A 21,319-nucleotide genomic window follows, 5' to 3' on the forward strand; every position below is an offset into this window, starting at 1 on the left:
TTGAGTCAAATGCCATCGTTAAATTCGTAATTGATTATGTTTCAAATGCAACTCTAAACAGGTGGATTTTTAGCCGCAATTTAAAGGAAGTGAGTGTTTCAGCTGTTTGCGGTGCATAGAAGCTGACTGTTGCGTTTCCTCGTTTGGTTCTGTGGATGCAGAGCAGAACCAGAACCAGAAGACCTGAGTGGTCTGGAAGGTTGGTACAACAGCAGCAGATCTTTAATGTATTGTGGTGCTAAGCCGTTCAGTGATTTATAAACTAACAGTATTTTAAAGTCTATTCTCTGAGCTACACGGAGCCAGTGACTCTGTCTTCCTGGTTTTAGTCAGAACCCCAGCAGCAGCGTTCTTGATCAGCTGCTGCTGAACCATTGATTTGTTAGATAGACCTGTGAAGACAATGCTGCAGTAATCAATGCAACTAAAGATGCATGGATGAGTTTCTCTAGATCTCGTTGAGACATAAGTCCTCTAATCCAGGAGATGTTCTTCAGGTGATAGAAGGCCGACTTTGTAACTGTCTTTAAATGACTCTGAAGGTTCAAGTCAGAGTCCATCACTACTCCCAGGTTTTAGGCCTGATCGCTAGGTATAAATTGTAATAATTGAAGCTGTGCATTGACTCTAGATAGCTCCTCTTTAGGTCCAAAAATAATAGCTTCAGTTTTGTTTCTGTTCATCTGGAACTCTATTGTATAAGTTTCACAGGTAACACTTTATTTGAAGGGGGTAGAATAAGACTGTCATGACACTGTCATAAACATGACATAACACCTGTCCTGAACATCAATAAGTCTTCATGAATGGTTATGACTGTTGTCATAAAGCGTCATTCGGTAAATAATGACACTTTTAATACAAAGTTGACATTATTCAAAATGTCTTCATTATGACAACTTGTCATTAATCTAGACAAAATGTCTTCGTTATGACAACTTGTCATTAACCAAGAAATCATGATCTGACATAAATTTGTTATAAAAGTATTACCGATTAAACTTTAAAAATTAGCTTTATGTAGTAATATTATAAAGCTCTGCCATGTTGTTTAGTCTTAATTTTCTTAATTTAATCGATCCTAAAGTTTTACAGCAAGATGTCTACAAAGCACTTATGAACTTTGCATTTGAAACATTATTTAAGGCTGTTTTAACCCTTGTGCGTGCGAGGACTGAGGCAAACGTAGAGAACTGTGGCAAATAATAAAAATTTTACGTGTGTGGGGTCGGTTGGTATGGACCCCATTTCTAAACACAAGGGCTAAGTAGTGCAATCACCATCTCCACCAGTGAGAGGCAGCAGTGCACAAACAGGCGTGCAGTGTGTTGGTGAAGAAGAAATCTTCCATATTCTGGCGCAAACCTAACACAAGTTATAATCATAGACATAATATAAGGATAGACGCCTCATGGACCGCTCTCGCCTATTGTCGCTGACGAGATTTAGGGCGGCCATCTTGGAGCGGTACTCCACTCCACTCAGCCTTATGTGTTTAGCAGGCACAATGACGTATCAGCGCATTTAATCGATCATAACACACTTTTTTGTTACTGGAAACCATATTCAAACATCTATCAAAGCTACATTTATAAGCAATTGTATTTTTTTAAGTATGTTTTTAATACATAGTTCATCATATTTAAATATGCTTAGTGGCTATAACAATAGAATATCGATGTATGAAGAGCATATTACAAAGCACACAGCCGTTCATAATTTATTTAATAAATTATTTAGTAATATCAATACATATTTATATAACTGTACAAACACTAATAAATAAATAAATGTAGGTAGGTATGTAGGTAGGTAGGTAGGTAGGTATTTATTTCAGCCGACGAATCCAAAATCCGATGTGAGATTCATCCGTGCTGCAGTGAATCCGTCTCTCTTTATAGATTTCTCCCTCTTCTTCCTCACATCGTGTCTTTATGAAACTTTCAAAACAAAAACGGAAGATTTAGGATGTATCTTACTTTTGACAGAGTGAAAGGATATAAATAATAGTCTTTACCACCTGTGTAAACTTTGCTGGTGAATGTTATAACACATAATAATAGTTTTATAATATGTGTTATATTGTTTCATTTCTAATATAGGCTCTTGTGTCAGATAATCTAAGTCAATGTTAGAGAATAATTAATTTTTTTTAGATTTACAGAATCTCAGTTAGCCTTCATAGCGGGGCTGAACCCGGTATTACACCAAGCACTGTAGCTAATATTAGCTGGTATCTCACAGGTGGACATAAATACAGTAAAGTAATATTCTAATCACAAAATATGCACAATAATATGTCCATCTTACTTGTTAAATGTTGTCTGTGGAGCCCTCACATGAATAATCCATAGATCCGAACAACAATATCCCTCAGTGCTGAGGCATCTTCTGCTGTTTTGATCGAGCAAAGTAGGAGGGTATACCGCTCCAAGATGGCCGCCGTTTTTCCTGCGCCGGAGCGGCCAATGCGGGGTCTACTCTTATATTATGTCTATGGTTATAACGGCCAGACCTCCTGTTTAAAAAGAACCCGAAGTTTGATACCTAATACATATGAGGTATGTGTCTTAACTTTACATTTTCTTTGAGAAAATAACATTGACTATGTTCTCTTTCTCTGTAATGTTAGCTATAAGCAATTCAAGCCAATCCTACCTTGCTGTAAGTTAATGTTAGCTAAAGTTATTAAACACAATTACTGTAACGTTAGCCCTTAATATTAAATATATTTTAAAGACAGGCAAATTGTTTTTTCCCCCTCCAATTTTAATCTAGCAAATTAAAAGCTAATATATTAGTCAAAGTTATCCTTCATGTGCATTATTTAGCGTCTTGGCTGATGTGACACAGTGCTTGTGTTCTTTGCTTTGGCAAGTTTAGCCACATGAAGACCCAGGCTAGCCTAAGGACACATGGTGTGGAGGACAAAGTTGGCTAATGAAGACATGCTGAGTGTGGAGGATGATAATAAGGACCAGCCACCAGAGAAAGAAGTTCCTATTTGACCAAAGAGAAAGAAGCAGATGAAATATTCCCCAAGAAAATTAGGTAAGTGGTTTTTGTGTTAATATTTTCACCATGTGAAGTGGGGTGGGACAGCCAGATAAGTGGGGAATGGGGAGCAGGAATCAACATTCACCAGCTGAGTTAAGTTACGTTTTAGACAACTAAAACTGATGTTAAATCTATTTATTTATTAATAAGCTTCTTGCAAACAACCCTAAGTTAGAGTATCTGGTTAGAAATAATTTAGAATGCTCATTAAGTAAAAAGATGCATTCATGTGCCTAAAACTACATGTTAAATGATGCATTCGAATAACAGTGGCAGTCTGTCTGAACTTCTGCCAGACAAATATTTTATCAGAATAATTTTGTTCAGCTCCAGTTATTATTCCACTTGTATTAAGTAATAATTGTATTGCACTTTATAACAGCCAGTCATGTTAACTAGGCATTTGTCTGCCAGTCTACCATTCTGACAGTGTGCAGCAAGGGACATTTTTGAAATGGTATTTAAATAAATGCTGGAATATGATGACATTGTTTTTTGTTTTTGTTCTTTTTTTAAGTGTCCACAATGAATTGAGTCATCACCGACTATGAGAATGTCCAGAAGAGATTCACCAAGTTTGAATTCATGAAAAGGCTTTCGCCATGATTAACTATTGCAAGAACAGCTGTAATTTCTGAGCATTTCTGGACACCTTCAAAGAGCTGCTTCCAGGAAATGAAGACAAGAAGAAGATCTCCTGTTTTCAGAGCATTACAGGAAGACTATTACAAAGGAGATGGCTGACATAATCAAAGCCAAAAATGTTACTGTTGAAAGAACCTATTTTCTTAAGTTAAAGAATAAGTAATTCTGTTTTAGTTTTTCAATCAGCATTTCAGAGTAACAATATACTGACCAGACGTTAAACCCTCTGTTATCTTAGAACAAGTTATCTTTTGTTTTATTCCAATGTACAAAGGGTTTGTTCTACAGTTATGATGGTAGTTATAAGTAGTCCAGTGTGTTTCACTTCATTTGAGGTGAGACTTAATATCAATAACTCTGTTAGCATTGCATTTGACACTATAATACTAAATTACATCTTTATAATTGTTGCTACTAGTTTCAATGTACTTGAGGTAATAGTTAATATTAAGGACACTGTAATGACACTTGATGACTTTGTCATAGCTGTTGCTACTTGTTTCACTTTACTTGAGGTAACAGTTAATATTAATGACACTGTAATAATACTTAATGACATATTCATAACTGGTGCTACTTGTTCCACTTTCGTTGATGTAAAAGAAATTGCTAATGATTCTGTTATTAAATCATTTGACCGTGTAATAAAGCTTAGTGAAATCTTTATTGCTTGTCCTACTTGTTTTGCTTTATTTCAGGGAGTGGAAATATTAATCATTGTTTTGTTAAAGCTTTTGCTAGTGTAATAATTAAATCATTATGACTACTATTATGACAAATTTATGTTAGATCATGATTTCTTGGTTAATAACAAGTTGTCATAACGAAGACATTTTGAATAATGTCAACTTTGTATTAAAAGTGTCATTATTTACCGAATGACGCTTTATGACAACAGTCATAACTATTCATGAAGACTTATTGATGTTTATGACAGTGTCATGACAGTCTTATTCAACCCCCTTCAAATAAAGTGTTACCGTTTCACATTAAAAGCTGAAAAGTTTTTGAAATTATTCAGAAATATTCAGTTTTACTTATCACAAAAACATGACATTTTAACCCAGTTGTGCAGACTTTTTAGAGCAGTTGTAGGACTTAACTTTGACTAGGCCATTTTAACACAAATATACTTTGATTTGGTTCCGTTGTAGCTCTGGCTGGATGTTTAGGGTCTTTAATTCACAGAAGAGTAATGTTAACACCAGGTAAAAACAGCTTTTCACTCAGAACGTCTTCTCAGATGTCTGTTTTTATTTCCCTTCGTGTTGTTCTAGTTCCTTACTTCTCCTCCAAAGTGTGAACTTGCTGATAGTCGAACCCTAACAGGAACTTTGTTAGTGCGTGTTGTCCTCCATCTCCATCCCTCCATCCCTCAGCAGTGGATTGGTCAGGTCTATCAACCGCAGAACCTCAGCTCATCACCTGGGAGTTCCAATTGCCTGCCAGTCATCAGATAAAATGGATTTCCAATTGAGTCAAGGCTCCCAAGCTGGATTCTGCAGAATTGAGGTGGTGGTGGTTGGTGGTTGGGGGGGACTGACTTCTTCTGCTCCCTTGCCTTTACCGACTTCTTGCTAGTTATTTGTTTTTCTCTGTCTATCTTCGCTGATCGCCCTCTGTCCCGCTTCTCCTCTCTGCATCCCCTGCAGTGTAGTGTGTTGATCTTCTGGCCAGAGCCGCATGAAATGGAAACAGCCTCATTGTAAGAAAACCGCATTCAAACTGCTAAAGTACGCGGTAACCACGGTAACTTTTCACGACTGGCGCCCCTCTTTGACTCAAGTTTTCACCTAATACAGAAAAATAAATATGAAGGAGCAGAAAGGTACTTTCATCCAGGATAATACGTTTTATTTGGATCTTGCATTCTCTATAACTCTGTAAATATATATTTAGTAATCACACAAGTGCTGTCTAATCACTATTAATCACAACCTTGAAATGCAAAAAATGCACATTATCAAAAACATGTTCAAGAAAATATTTTTTTGCCTCAAACTAAACATTTCAGTTTTTCAGGTTTTTATATTCAGGAAAGTTTAAAAGAAGTAATTTTGTTTCAACTTAATTTAGAAATATTAACTATACACTGGTTGTGTCTGAGTGGAAGGACAATTCACCTTTGCAAAAAGTAAGCTACATTTCGGTGCTAGTGGCGTTTAGTTGACAGTAATCTGACAGGAAGTGGGGAAAGACAAGCGACAAAGAAACCAACAACGGGATTTGAACTCGGAATGGCGCCCGCTCTAACCGCCATGCTTTTAAAGTAAAGTTTGCCGCTGAGCAGACCAGTCAGACTCAACTTCCTCATCTTTTCACTCTTGTTTGTAACTCTGCATTGTTGACCGCAGTACAAGACTGTGTGATGCTCTACTATGAACTAGGTAACCCACAGCAGGAGAGAAGGTAATAATACCATTAATCCGCATCATGTAACATTAATACATTGAAGGTTTTAGATTAATCACATGCATTCTAACATTTGGTGATATATTTGAACATAAACAGAAACCTGCCTTGCAAAAGTTTTCAAAATTGCTGTAATGGACACTGGCCATCCATCGTTTCTGTATAGAATGATGGAAAAATGTCAGCAAACCTGGTAGAGACAAACTCCAACAGACTGTAATAGAAACAAAAAGTATGACTGAGGGCATCTAAACACAAATGCACACCAAACATTTCAAACTTTTCGTTTGTAAAGAATTGAAAACTTTTTCTCTTTTCTTCTGCTTCTCACTTGGTGCCGCTCTATGTTGGTCTGTCACACAAAATCCTGTCAAAACCCATCGATGTTTGTGGGTTTAATGTGACAGTGTGAAGAAAGTTTAACTGTTCTTTTGCAAGAGACTTTGTGTTCAATTCACTTTAATTTCACACTTACACTGTGACTACTACTAAAATGAATTAGTTACATATTGTTTATTGGTCTAAACATAATTAAGCTAAAAGTCCAGTCTGTTCTCTGAGTTATATTTATTTTATTGCATTTGATCTTCATAGGAACAGTGAGCTGTTCAAAAGGAAACGCATAACAGGAAGGTGAATGAGTGGTGAGACGGCAAAGCAGAAGGTTTAAAAGAGTTAAGCTGATTGATCACTGTGAGGTTTTAATGATTTCTGTAACACAGCTGGAGGATCTGAGAGTCAGAGCTCTGTTTTATCTACACAAAGGTTCCAAAACACTATCTATTTTAACATTTCAAAACATTGAAAATCTTTTGATTTTTTTATTTTTAATCTGGAAAATCACAATGCATTTCTAGATTTTCTGTTTTAAATAATAATCTGTTAAAATACTTTCTCAAATATTCCTAGTCCTGCAGTACAGAGGGCTAAAAGTAACACAGTAAATATAAATAAATAGCAATTTATCATCATTTATGAAGATTAATCAAATAAATTATTCAAATAATGTAATTCATTAGATACTGTTATATAAGTGCAACAATTAACGTGTTTAATAAATATACAATTAAACAAATGTAAAAATCATTCAATTTAATCTAATTGTGTTGAAACATTTAGCATCACTAAGGTATTTATTGAAATGCAGGGTTTCCCCCAGTGTATTATAAGCCTGGCGGCCCGCCATGCTTTACTAGCCCCGCCGCCAGGCTAAGCGCTGCTTGTTTACCTTTCTAGGAAAGGAGGGGGGGGAAAAATCGGGGTTTTTTTTGTTTGTCTTTAAAAGCCTGGCTGCAAGCGTCTCTTTTGCTCTTAGCATTTCACTAGCAGAGCAGATTTATTCCTAAATGATAGGTTTATAATAGATAGGTTTATAGTTTATGCATTTAAAAGCCGACAGCGCGCGGACCAATCACACAGCTGGCGCCTCTGCGCTTTGCCTCGCGCTGCCGCTGCTTTACCTCAGCGGGATCGCGCGCGCCTCCTTTCTCTCAAACTGGACTCAGGCTGACCTGTATGGACATTTACATCAACCTACTGTGAGGAATTATGATCCTTTGGAGAACTCTAGGTAAGAGTTTAAAACCCGCCTCGTTAGCTCTGGTTGCGCAGCTCTATGTGAACCGCAGGAATAAGTTGTAGCGTATTCAGAGGTGCGCGTTGTGGAGTGGTGAGAATGATTTATCTTTGTGAACGAACAAGTATATGGGGCGTTTACATCTCAACATGCTGCCCAGCGTGTGGCTCTGTGTCTGTCTTCCTTGTAAAGTTTATGTCTGTGGTCCCGGTTGGCCGGAGCGTTTGTGGATAACGAGCAGCGCTAACCACATCATGCAGGTTCAGCCCGGTGAGGAGCTTTTGCGCTCTCCTCGGAGTCACGCATCACGCTGATTTTATATTATTTTATTATTATTTTTCCGGTTACACGATGCATCAAACCATATCAATGCGTTGTCTACTTAGAGATAATGCGCGCGGAGATCTGAGAAACTCGTCCCATAAACTCGACCAACCAGAATAGTTTCTGTGACGCTTATTAAAAACTCAACAGACACTGAAATGGAACAGCTACTAAAGCCACATTAGCAGCATTGAATTAAATCTCCCGTTTGTTGCGCATTTCTGCGTAGTGCAGCGGATTACCTCATCATGCAGGGCTGGTCCAAGGCTGTATGAGGCCTGGAGCAGAATCTGACTTAGGGGCCCCTTTTGTTCCTAAAAATATCAGCACCTCTAACAGCTTCTGTGTTAGATTTAGTGAAATATGGGAAAAGGGAGTAGTTTAATTGCCCAGTCTAAAAAGCAATAAGTTATAATCGCAGTTTACTAAATTGGATTTGTAAATTCAAAGATTAAACTCACGGCATCAGATTGTTGCTATGGTAACAAAACAATTAACTATGAATATTGTTCTTTGAAGTTTTACAAAGTAAACTTGCCAGCTCCTTAAAATGTTGTATTTAAATGTTAAACAATTTAAAATAATTTAATTTATGTATGCCTAAACAATTGAATCAAATTTAACAGCATTGATAATCTCAATAAACAAGTGTTACATTTATGTATCTGTGGTCTGTTTTAAAATATTAGCGTTTATGGGGCCCCTGAAGCTCTTGGGAGCCTGATGGAGCTGCTGACTTAATTTGGATTAAACAGAAGTGCAAAATTGTTGTTTTCAGACTAGTTGTGGGTTTAAATAGCATTTCACTTGAGATCTTTTCCTGTAACATATAAATTACACAGTAATACTTTTACATTTCCTGTCAACTTAACATCTTTTAATACAAAACACGGTGGACCGCCTCGACGCCCCGACCACCGGGCTTAGCAAGTTTTCTGTGGGAAACCCTGAAATGTTTGCCGTTCTGCTATATATTATGACATAGTTAGTCAAATAAATCCCAACATCTGATTGGCTGCTCATCAACTCAACTGAAAACTAACACAGCAGGGTTAGCCCCGCCCACTGACTTTGAACAAAGCTGAAAATTAATGTTTCAACCAAAGGACTATGAAATCTAATGAACAAATTAAATACTTACATATTTTCATAGATATTTAGTATATAATATGCAGTTTTTCAAATTTCATATTTATTAGTATATGGATGTACAGTATTTGTTAAATGTACCTCCATTTCTAAATGTTTACATTTGTGCAGGTACTGTATGTGTTGATGAATTGTGCTACTTTTGGCCTTCAGAAAACATAATCAGAACCCAAATCTATTTTGATCAAGTATCAGTTATTGGAATTTGACTTTGAGAGGAAATAGAAGTGCAAATATTTTTGCTTTGAATATCAAAATTAGTAATAATAACTTGGTCAATCAGTGATTGTTTTTCACACCAGTTGAAAAAAAGTGTCTAATGAAAACAGCAAAACGTAAATTTGACTCTGAGCCCGGTCTTCCTTAATACGACTGTATTCATTCAACGTATGTTTGTTTTAATATGGGAGCAGCTGCCATAATGTCTGTTAAACCTGATAATATACCTGACAGAATATCATCTTTGTGTGAAAAACACCAGAGGCAAAGTGAAAATCTGCAACCTGTCTGCTTCATCATTTGCTGCTTTTCTCTGCTGGAAATTTTTTTCTTTACTGAGATCTTCCACCATAACCATGAACCGTCATGTTAAACATTGTTTCTATTCAAAGCCTCCATCTAATTTATATGGATCTATAGATATAAAGAGACGTTCCCATTGACAGCCTGCCAGCCTCTAGAAACCAACCTTTTCCTCATATTCTCAAACTCTTTTTCCTTCTGAATAAATCACTGCTCTAAAAATACATCATCCAGCTCCAGTTCAACATTTTGATAGGCTGCTCCTAAAGTTTGTATGGTTGAATGTTTCCATGGTGCTACACCTCCTGTCACACCGGCTTCTTATCTAGAAAGCTTTTCTCAGAATCACTTTGCCATTTTGGAACAAAGTCATCATTCTTTTCAGAGATCTTGGTCATTTTGATGGAAGGAGTTGGATTATGTTAAAGTGAACAAGTTGTAATAGTAGGTGTTACTTTTAGACTTTACATCCATTTCATTTTAAAAGCTTTATCATCAGCTGAAATGCACCACCTTGCAAAACTTTTTTTTCCCCTTTACAGCCAGAGATATTATTGGTTTCTGTTGGGATTTTTGGATGTAGACCATCACTAGTTAGTACATGGTGTTAACAGTTAAAACTGTTTTTCAACTTTGAAAATTTCTTTAAAAATGTATAAAAATTAGTTGCTGAATAAATACAATAAGGCTTGATTATGGTTATTATTTTCTTTTATGAGTTTGTCTGCAGACTCAGCTGGAATTCATTGTATTGTATTTCAGGATAAATGAATTAAAACTCTTGTTTGTCTATCATATAAAACTCCATTAAAACAGAGCAAATTGAAAACATGTAGGAAAGTCTGAGTACTTGGACTGTAAAACATTTCCTCTGAGTTGCGATTTTAAAATGGTCTGAAGGGTCAGTGAGGATTCCTTCTCTCCATTACTGAGATAATCTCTACCTTTACTAAATCTGACCTTTCAGATGTGGCCGGTTAAAGGTGGAAAAGTGTGAATAGAAAAGTCACAGCCATTCCCCCTGAGAGCATCTTAAAGGTCAGATGGCGTTGTAGGGTTGCAACAATTCTAACTTTCTTTTTCCCCCATTTTCTCCCGTAGAACCTGCTGGTCAACCATGGATGAAGAGTGAGAGAAAGAAGAAGAAGAAAAGTAGTATTCCATGGAGACTTTTTCTAGCCACTATGAGTAGCGTTTGGTTTGCTCCTGCTTGGACTAAGAAGAGAAATGATTTGCTTTTAGCATGCCTTGTCCATAAACTTTTATTATGCTATTTATCTACAGTATTATGTGTTCCAGCACTGCACTGCTCTGCTGCAGGGAAGCTTTAAAATGACGGCGTGTGTTTGCTTGGTGGTGCAGGGATTCATTCAGGGTCACTCCTCCATCTGCCAAATCGAGGAGTCAGTTCACGTCCAAACCTCTGCTGCTTCTGAAGTCATGAAAGGAAGAAGGGGAAAAAAATCAGATATGTGCGCTGAATGCAGTGTGTAGGAATCATGTTTTGAACTTGACCTGAGAGAAGGGATGATTTTTGCTTTTGAGTTGCATGGTTTTGTATTGTTCCAACAACATGGGAGAACGCTCAGGTAATCCTGGAATCAACTTTAACGTGTCATACGTCTGACTGAGTAGATGAGCTCATTAAACCGTTCATATCATTTAACTGACTGTAGTATTTTTCTTTCCAAACTGCAAAACCAACCTGTTTGTCTTTTCTGACCATAATTTGTCAAAAATATTTATTTACTTATATCCCACAAGTTTACCAAAAGTAAACTTAAGAAAAAGAAAACAACTGTTAAGAGAGGGCTGTGGTGCCAACATTGTCTCAACTTGTGATGCCACATTATGTGATAACGCTACAGGATATAACAATGTCATAAAGTCAGGTTTTAATATGCAAGACTACATTTTTAAAACAGTATTATGTAATAATCAACACAAAATGTAATAAATGGGACGCCCAAGCACTAAACCCTGTGATACCCCATAATTTATTGTGCTAATAGCATTATTACATTTTGTGCAAATTATTACAAAATGCAGAAGTTCACCATTTTTATATAATAATAAAAATAGAAATGATAATGTAGTAATGCATCACATAATGTGATAAAATATCACAAACTGTTTAGTGTCCATCCTAATCATCACACTTCTACTGACATGTCGGTCCTACATGCATTTAAATAGAAACTTTGGTCAATAAATTAAAAAACTTTTATTTACCTCTTCAGACTCACAGCCAGAACGTGTTCAATGATTTTATTAATCTACACGTCATTCAAAACGTGTTCAATGATTTTATTACGTTTTGTGTCGATAGATAAAACCTGTATCTTTGAAGACTAGGATGAACACCAGTGCAGTCTTGGCTGGACAGGAGCCTCAGCAGCCAGTAAGAACAATCCATCTTCAGTTGAGAAAACACCGACTGCTGCCTGCAGGACTGATTTCATGTATTGTCCTTTTGTTAAACCATCAGTGGATTTTTTTTTCTTTTATTTACAAAGTATCTCATGTATTCCACCTTCTGACTTTCTTCCTCCTCCTTTTTCCCCCATCTGGCCTCTTACATGGAAACAGAAGGGGTTGAAGGATGTAACACTTTTGAGCGTGGTGATGCACTAGAGGAGCAAAGGGTACTGATGAAACCCTGATGAAGTTCCTGCTGAAATATCTGCATTGTGCATGTCTGCAGTGTCCTGATTGCTTCAGCTAACAGTGGAATTACTGAAAGTTATGCATAGAGTCCAAGGTTTCTGCTTTGAATTTTGTTAGCTACTCTGTTGATTACAAAATTCTTTTAGTGCAAAATGAAGGCTGCCATTATTTCCTCCTGGTACAAATATGTCTGAAAAGTTTTTTTTTTTTTTTTTTTTCAATTTCAGAATAAGTCTCAAATCTATGAAATAAACATTCTTATATCAGTACATGTGATCCAGGCTACCTAAAACATAGAACCGCTATAGATTTGGCATATTTTACCATATTGGAATGTGACTTTTATGGTTTAAACATTTGATTCAACATGCAGAAATCTCAGTAAATGCTGTGAATGACTTTGAAAATGTCATACGGTGGGGGTTGAAGTGGTGAGGAGAGAACGCTGAGACCCAGGTTATGGTGATGATGATGAATTTAATGGTGAAGCACACAAACAGTCCGAGGCAGGCAGCACGGCAGAGACTAGCACACAGCTAAGTACCGGTAGCAACTGATTCATCAGACTCGACGGGAGCAAGCACAAACCAGGACTTTACAGTTCAACTGGCGAGTGACAAACTACGACAACGACACGACGGCAGTTGACAAACTTAGACAAGGACCCGACGAAGAACACAGACAACAGGTGGGTATAAATACACACTGGGTAATTAAGGGAATGAGACACACCTGGGGAGCAATCAACGGGGAGGACAGGACAGAGACTCACAGGGAAACGGGACTGAACACAGAAAACTCAAATATAAACACACAAAAACACGGATCTTGACAGTACCCCCCCCCCTCAAGGGCGGATACCAGACGCCCACAAAAACAGAAAAGTCCAAAAACACAAAACAACCCAACAGGGTGGGTGGAGGGGCGAGGGAAGGAGGGCAAGAGTCCATAGAAAAAACAGTCCAACAACAAACTACCCAACAGGGTGGGCGGAGAAGGCAACGACGGCAGGAGGGCTAGAGTCCAGAAAAAACAGTCCAAAACAAAGAAAACAACCCACCAGGGTGGGCGGGGAGGCGGGTCCGGCGGGCGTCGCCGGCGCAGGAACCGGAGTCCCGGAGGCGGGTCCGGCGGTCTCTTCCGCCGGCGCAGGAAGCAGAGACGTGGAGGCGGGTCCGGCGGTCTCTTCCGCCGGCGCAGGAAGCAGAGACGTGGAGGCGGGTCCGGCGGTCTCTTCCGCCGGCGCAGGAAGCAGAGACGTGGAGGCGGGTCCGGCGGTCTCTTCCGCCGGCGTAGGAAGCAGAGACGTGGAGGCGGGTCCGGCGGTCTCTTCCGCCGGCGCAGGAAGCCGAGACGTGGAGGCGGATCCGACGGGCGGCGTCTCCGGCGCAGAAAGCCGAGACGTGGCGGCGGATCCGGCGGGCGGCGTCTCCGGCGCAGAAAGCCGAGACGTGGAGGCGGATCCGGCGGGCGGCGTCTCAGGCGCAGAAAGCCGAGACGTAGAGGCGGATCCGCCGGGCCGGCAGGAAGGCCGGCTGGGGTCTCGGGCGGAGCAGACTCGGGAAACTCGGGCGGAGCAGACTCGGGAAACTCGGGCGGAGCAGACTCGGGAAACTCGGGCGGAGCAGACTCGGGAAACTCGGGCGGAGCAGACTCGGGAAACTCGGGCGGAGCAGACTCGGGAAACTCGGGCGGAGCAGACTCGGGAAACTCGGGCGGAGCAGGCTCGGGGAGCTCTGGCTCGGGGGAAGGCTGCGCTCCGGCAGCAGGCTCGGGGAGCTCTGGCTCGGGGGAAGGCTGCGCTCCGGCAGCAGGCTCGGGGAGCTCTGGCTCGGGGGAAGGCTGCGCTCCGGCAGCAGGCTCGGGGAGCTCTGGCTCGGGGGAAGGCTGCGCTCCGGCAGCAGGCTCGGGGAGCTCTGGCTCGGGGGAAGGCTGCGCTCCGGCAGCAGGCTCGGGGAGCTCTGGCTCGGGGGAAGGCTGCGCTCCGGCAGCAGGCTCGGGGAGCTCTGGCTCGGGGGAAGGCTGCGCTCCGGCAGCAGGCTCGGGGAGCTCTGGCTCGGGGGAAGGCTGCGCTCCGGCAGCAGGCTCGGGGAGCTCTGGCTCGGGGGAAGGCTGCGCTCCGGCAGCAGGCTCGGGGAGCTCTGGCTCGGGGGAAGGCTGCGCTCCGGCAGCAGGCTCGGGGAGCTCTGGCTCGGGGGAAGGCTGCGCTCCGGCAGCAGGCTCGGGGAGCTCTGGCTCGGGGGAAGGCTGCGCTCCGGCAGCAGGCTCGGGGAGCTCTGGCTCGGGGGAAGGCTGCGCTCCGGCAGCAGGCTCGGGGAGCTCTGGCTCGGGGGAAGGCTGCGCTCCGGCAGCAGGCTCGGGGAGCTCTGGCTCGGGGGAAGGCTGCGCTCCGGCAGCAGACTCGGGGAGCTCGGGCGGCTGCGCTCCGGCAGCAGACTCGGGGAGCTCGGGCGGCTGCGCTCCAGCAGCAGACTCGGGGAGCTCGGGCGGCTGCGCTCCGGCAGCAGACTCGGGGGACTTAGGAGCGGCCCACGCCACTAATCGTGCCGCCTGCCGCCCGGGCGCCAGCCTGGCTGCTTGGAACCCCATCACCATGGGGACTGTTGTGGCTGGAGACGGGCAGACGGAGGTGGCGGCTGGAGACGGGCGGACGGAGGTGGCGGCTGGAGACGGGCGGACGGAGGTGGCTGGAGACGGGCGGACGGAGGTGGCTGGAGCGGATGCTGGAACTGGCGGAGGTCTGACAGGTGTGGTGAATACTTGCTTGCGCAGAAATTCCTCGTAGAGTTCCTGAATAAGGTCCAGCATGAACGGGTCAGCGTGAAACATGTGGCGTAGATAATGGAAATCCTCCTCATACTCTATGTTGTAAATGTCCTTTGATTTGAGGAACGGGTAGGCGGGTGGAACTGTGGTGGTGGTTGCTGGGTCCATGATGATGGCGTTCCTCACCGGTTTTGGTCGGGTCCTTCTGCATTTTGTGCAAATTATTACAAAATGCAGAAGTTCACCATTTTTATATAATAATAAAAATAGAAATGATAATGTAGTAATGCATCACATAATGTGATAAAATATCACAAACTGTTTAGTGTCCATCCTAATCATCACACTTCTACTGACATGTCGGTCCTACATGCATTTAAATAGAAACTTTGGTCAATAAATTAAAAAACTTTTATTTACCTCTTCAGACTCACAGCCAGAACGTGTTCAATGATTTTATTAATCTACACGTCATTCAAAACGTGTTCAATGATTTTATTACGTTTTGTGTCGATAGATAAAACCTGTATCTTTGAAGACTAGGATGAACACCAGTGCAGTCTTGGCTGGACAGGAGCCTCAGCAGCCAGTAAGAACAATCCATCTTCAGTTGAGAAAACACCGACTGCTGCCTGCAGGACTGATTTCATGTATTGTCCTTTTGTTAAACCATCAGTGGATTTTTTTTTCTTTTATTTACAAAGTATCTCATGTATTCCACCTTCTGACTTTCTTCCTCCTCCTTTTTCCCCCATCTGGCCTCTTACATGGAAACAGAAGGGGTTGAAGGATGTAACACTTTTGAGCGTGGTGATGCACTAGAGGAGCAAAGGGTACTGATGAAACCCTGATGAAGTTCCTGCTGAAATATCTGCATTGTGCATGTCTGCAGTGTCCTGATTGCTTCAGCTAACAGTGGAATTACTGAAAGTTATGCATAGAGTCCAAGGTTTCTGCTTTGAATTTTGTTAGCTACTCTGTTGATTACAAAATTCTTTTAGTGCAAAATGAAGGCTGCCATTATTTCCTCCTGGTACAAATATGTCTGAAAAGTTTTTTTTTTTTTTTTTTTTTCAATTTCAGAATAAGTCTCAAATCTATGAAATAAACATTCTTATATCAGTACATGTGATCCAGGCTACCTAAAACATAGAACCGCTATAGATTTGGCATATTTTACCATATTGGAATGTGACTTTTATGGTTTAAACATTTGATTCAACATGCAGAAATCTCAGTAAATGCTGTGAATGACTTTGAAAATGTCATACGGTGGGGGTTGAAGTGGTGAGGAGAGAACGCTGAGACCCAGGTTATGGTGATGATGATGAATTTAATGGTGAAGCACACAAACAGTCCGAGGCAGGCAGCACGGCAGAGACTAGCACACAGCTAAGTACCGGTAGCAACTGATTCATCAGACTCGACGGGAGCAAGCACAAACCAGGACTTTACAGTTCAACTGGCGAGTGACAAACTACGACAACGACACGACGGCAGTTGACAAACTTAGACAAGGACCCGACGAAGAACACAGACAACAGGTGGGTATAAATACACACTGGGTAATTAAGGGAATGAGACACACCTGGGGAGCAATCAACGGGGAGGACAGGACAGAGACTCACAGGGAAACGGGACTGAACACAGAAAACTCAAATATAAACACACAAAAACACGGATCTTGACAGAAAATGTATAAAATATACTATGTACCTCGGTAAATATATAAACATGAAATTATGTTGGAAGAAAACAAGTAGAATAACACAAATATTGTTAAATTTCTGAGTAATTTCAACAGGAAATGCTCATTTTGAATTCATTTTGAAGCAGAAGAAGTGTATTTATTGATGCCAACTTAACAGGGAATGGTCAATATTTTTGAGGTAAGTGAAGTTTATTTGCTTTTGAAACAACCAAAAGTCTATTAATATAAAATTTATTTCACTTCATTTGATCATTATCAGGAAGTTCCAGCAAACAGCCACAGCTTGGCATAAACTACTTATACCCCACAGAAGAAGCAGAACTGTTTTTGAAATTGTAGATTCTTTCACAGTTTGCAACAAACTGCAAAGAAATTATAGAACTGATCTTGTTTTTGTTTTTTTATAGGTGACTAAGTTTACTTAAAGTGTCCAACATAAACTGTACAAAAGTCTGATTAGTATCTATAAAACCATTATAGTTTTGTTCCTGTTTACAGTAATCAGAAAATTCTGTCCTTACCAAGCATTAGTTTTTATTTCAGCATGAAGATGAGGAACAAAAGGAATCTGTGATCGAGGCAAATTACAGGTTAATTAAGCCGACCTGTAAGTAGAGAAAAAAGAAGAAAAAGTTCTTTGAAGTTTTGCCTGGCTGCCCTGAGGAACTTTTAACATGGATGATTAAACTTGTTGCTGTTGTCGTTAATAAATCTAAAACTAGTTTTGTTGAGACTTTTAGTTGTCGGATTGTATAAATGCAAAGCTTTGAATGCATGTGGGCTGTTAATTATCATAAACCATTCTTTAGTATACTGTAGAACTGCGTCGCTCATGGTGGCAGCAGGTTGGAAAAAGTTAGATCTGATTTATCTTTGTTTTTTGGTCGTGTGTGTGTGTGTGTGGACAATAATTTCCTCTGGTTTTACATGCTATGCAGCTGGAAGGTTTTTTGCTCTTTTTTAAATTTATTTATTTTTTATATATACTGCTCAAAAAAATAAAGGGAACACTTAAACAACACAATATAACTCAACTATGACCTGCTGGAGGTCATTTTTGTTTGATTTTGTTGTCAGCACATTCAACTTTGTACAGAACAAAGTATTCAATGAGAATATTTCATTCATTCAGATATAGGATGTGTTATTTGAGTGTTCCCTTCATTTTTTTGAGCAGTGTATTTTGGACAGTTATGATGTGTAACCATGTCAGCAAAATGTTATTTTTACAACTGCGAGCAACTGGCATTTGGAAGATTGAGTTTTTACATTTAATTTTTTCTTTTTGTATTTTTGAACTAAAATGAACTGAATATGAGGACAGCTGAAGTTTTATCAGTTCAGTTTATTTATGCCGTACCAACCTACAGAAAATGTCGTCTCAAAGCGATTTCCAATTCATTCCATCAACTATATTCACATTAAGATGTAATTACATACAGTGCATTGGAATGTAATGTCATTTTAAAAGTCACCTGAGTCATTGCTAACCATGTCCATTTATTTCATGACCACAGTGTAGCTGGCTGCTTCCTGCTGGATGAAGCACCATGACGAAAGAATGAAATCAACTCAAACTGATTTATCAAGCATCACATAAGAGCAATGATTCCACTGAACTCATCATGTGTCTTCCAGATGTCACTCTAATGGACCAACTCTGGGATGTAATGCATCAGGAAGTTTTCATTAGGATGTGCTGCTGCTGAAAATTTTAGCAGTAACTACATGATAATGTCATTTCTCAGAATAATATCTGAGAGGAATGTCTGACATTTTGTGAAACCTTCGTCAGGAGCAATTAGAGAAATACGGTTCAACTCATTATTACCAGGGTGTAACCTCATAAAATTGTTACTCAGTAGCTACTAAACACAACTGGCCTGAGCACTAAACCGTGTGGTACCCCACAACTAACTGTGGTGTATTAAGATGGTTCATTTGCGTGAACAAAATTTAATTTCTTGGATTAAATGAGTCTTTGTATGTGACGTTACGCTCTTCAGAAAGCGTCCCACTCCCCAGGACGGATGATGTCAAAACAGACTGACTCTGCGAAATTTGTCAAAAAACAGAGACTTTGTCACCTAATATTGTTGATTTCACTTTACAAATCATTGGTTATGTATTGGAACCCCAGATTCTATGAGTATAGGCTTCGCCCTTTAAGGCTATCGCTAGTGGGTTAAAGGCGAAGCAGGCTGTAGTCTATGCCTCACTAGGTCCATCCAGACCACCAACATGAAGCATCTGCTCGCATATAACAAAAACAGTCTCTCTAAACAGCTGTCTAGAGGCCGCCGGCTCGCTGTGTGTGGGGAATGTGTGCGAGGAAGCTGCTGTAAGATCAGCTGATCTGACAGAGTTGGAACCTGCAGGAATTTTGCTCTCAGCGATATGTTTGTGTTTTAATTCAAAACATTTCACATTATCACACACATTCCCCCCGACTGGGGTGGGTCCAGTAGGTGGGCGTGGACTAAGCTTTTTTCAATGCTGCGTTGTGCGTGAGGGATAAACTTACTAGCGATAGCCTTAAAGGGCGAAGCTGATACGAAATAGAACTACTAAGCTACACTGTACACTGTGGAATTTATATAAAAACTATATAAAATCACAAAAGAAAAATACTGTGAACTATCAAAGAATTTTTTCCCCAAAGTGTATTTATTTCCGAGGTGCCATGCAAACAGACAAGGATGCAATGCAAACTTGTCACTTTATTATAAACCTTTTGATGAGGAAAGAAGGTGGTGATGGATGGCAGCTTTCAGTCGTAGGAACTGGCAGCCTTCAGTGTAAGATGATTAACTTTCATAAACTTCATAAGTATGGTTAGTAAGATGCAGTCAAACACTGTATTTGGGGGAAGGCACACATCTAATCGTTAGTAATGATGGAGAAAATGCCCCACCATCATGTAGCCATCATGCACAAAAAAACCTTATATCTAGATTTTAGTATGCTTTTAGATCTGATGTAAGGGGGAGACTGCACTTATGGCATGGTAGAGAAAATCATGTCATGATGTGTGGTGTTGGTGGTGAGGGAGAACAGGGAGGCAGAGTCTCTGAAGGAGCGCTTGGAGGCGGGGACTCGAAAGGAGCTGTGGGAAACTCGGAGGAAGCGCTAGGAGGCACTAAGGGAACACTAGGAGGCTCAGGGGAGGCACTAGGAAACTCAGGCATGGACTCAGGAAACTCAGGAGGGAGGGATGTGCTGCATCGGTGCAGGAACTGGCGGCAACTAGGTCAGACTCTGCCTCGGCACAGGAACTGGCTTCAGCTGAGGTAAGCGGAGGTTACACCCAGGCAGGGGTGCCGCCAGGAATCGTGGGCCCCCTGACAAAAAATTTGTTTGGGCCCCCCCACGCAGCTGCTGTTACAATTTTTTGAGTCTATTTAACCCATAAAAAGTGTCACAATTTTAAAGGCTTGCATCTGCCTTACTTTCTTTGGTTCAATACTAATAATTAGCACAATATTTACTACTCATGAATTTAACATCCAACAGTCCACATCTGCAAGTAGGTTGCTTAAATTTGTTCTAAAGTTTTAGATTACTGATGTCTCTCCCCATGAGCAACAGTCAAAAGCAATGTGCAAAATATACATGAAGCAATCCAGACTCAATTAAACTTCTATGTAGTCGCATTTTATTCAAGCTGCAGTACATAACTTTAATAAAAAATATGTTTTCTCCATATTTGTTAAAGCTGTCACAATGTCGTAGCAGTTTGTTATGAGACAGATAATCTGTGAAAATCAATCTCCTCCATCTCCTTCCTGAATTACTATTACTGGTTAAAGTAATGCACAGTTCTGACCAAAACAACCAATCAGAACTAGTAGGACGCTCTTAGCGCTGTCGATTAGTCTCATTCTAAATGTGTTAATGGTGGAGAAACAACTTATCATTACAAGAAACCGTTTATCTGCCGTCATTGGTAGCTATGCTAACTAAACTGAGCATTCACAGTTTGAATCTGCACAGCTCTGTGCTATGCTAGCTGCAGCACGGCACAAATCGAGGGGGAGGAAGGATGAGCAACACCACATGAGATTGTGATTGACAGCACTAAAACTCTCCTGCCACTGACTGGTTATTTCTAGAGAGCACTGGGAGAAGGCAGAGGAAATATATTTTTCACAGATTACCTCTCATACCATACTGTCACAACATAATGACAGTTTTAACAAATATGTGGAAAAAAAATATTTATATAAAAGTTACATACTGCAGCTTTAATTTCACTCAGGAGAGGACGGGCAGGAGGTGACGTGGGTTAGAGCTGCTGCTGACCAACTCATCTGCTGTTAAGTGGTAAAAGGTACAAGGGACAAGTTAAATATATGAATATGTTGGTAATTTATTTCCTTATTTCATTAAATGCTAGTGAAAAGGAGGAAAACAATAGTTTGTACCTAAGGTAATTATGCTAAATGGTTGATAATCTCAGACAGTCTACCCACCTCTCTTGGAGAAAAACT

The 21,319-nt window shown here is 40.6% G+C and overlaps 1 protein-coding gene and 1 long non-coding RNA gene across 3 annotated transcripts in view; both read left to right on the forward strand.

The window, feature by feature from the left end:
• LOC106906934 (MICOS complex subunit mic25a-like) overlaps positions 1-11,351 on the forward strand; it is a 101,355-nt gene extending 90,004 nt beyond the window's left edge. For both annotated transcript variants that reach the window (XM_088006885.1, XM_088006886.1), the window contains one exon: positions 10,787-11,351. In XM_088006885.1, the coding sequence (XP_087863011.1) occupies positions 10,787-10,817 (31 nt within the window). In that variant the 3' untranslated portion in view covers positions 10,818-11,351. The remainder of the gene's footprint in view (positions 1-10,786) is intronic.
• On the forward strand, positions 931-4,366 carry LOC148158242 (uncharacterized). Its single transcript, XR_015763708.1, has 2 exons — positions 931-3,051; positions 3,575-4,366. It is a non-coding gene; the product is annotated as an uncharacterized LOC148158242 (long non-coding RNA).
• Positions 11,352-21,319: the final 9,968 nt, after the last annotated feature.

The sequence above is a fragment of the Poecilia mexicana genome, unplaced genomic scaffold, assembly GCF_051168715.1.
Source record: "Poecilia mexicana isolate PSO_F unplaced genomic scaffold, ASM5116871v1 scaffold_7, whole genome shotgun sequence".
Classification (NCBI taxonomy): Eukaryota; Metazoa; Chordata; class Actinopteri; order Cyprinodontiformes; family Poeciliidae; genus Poecilia; species Poecilia mexicana.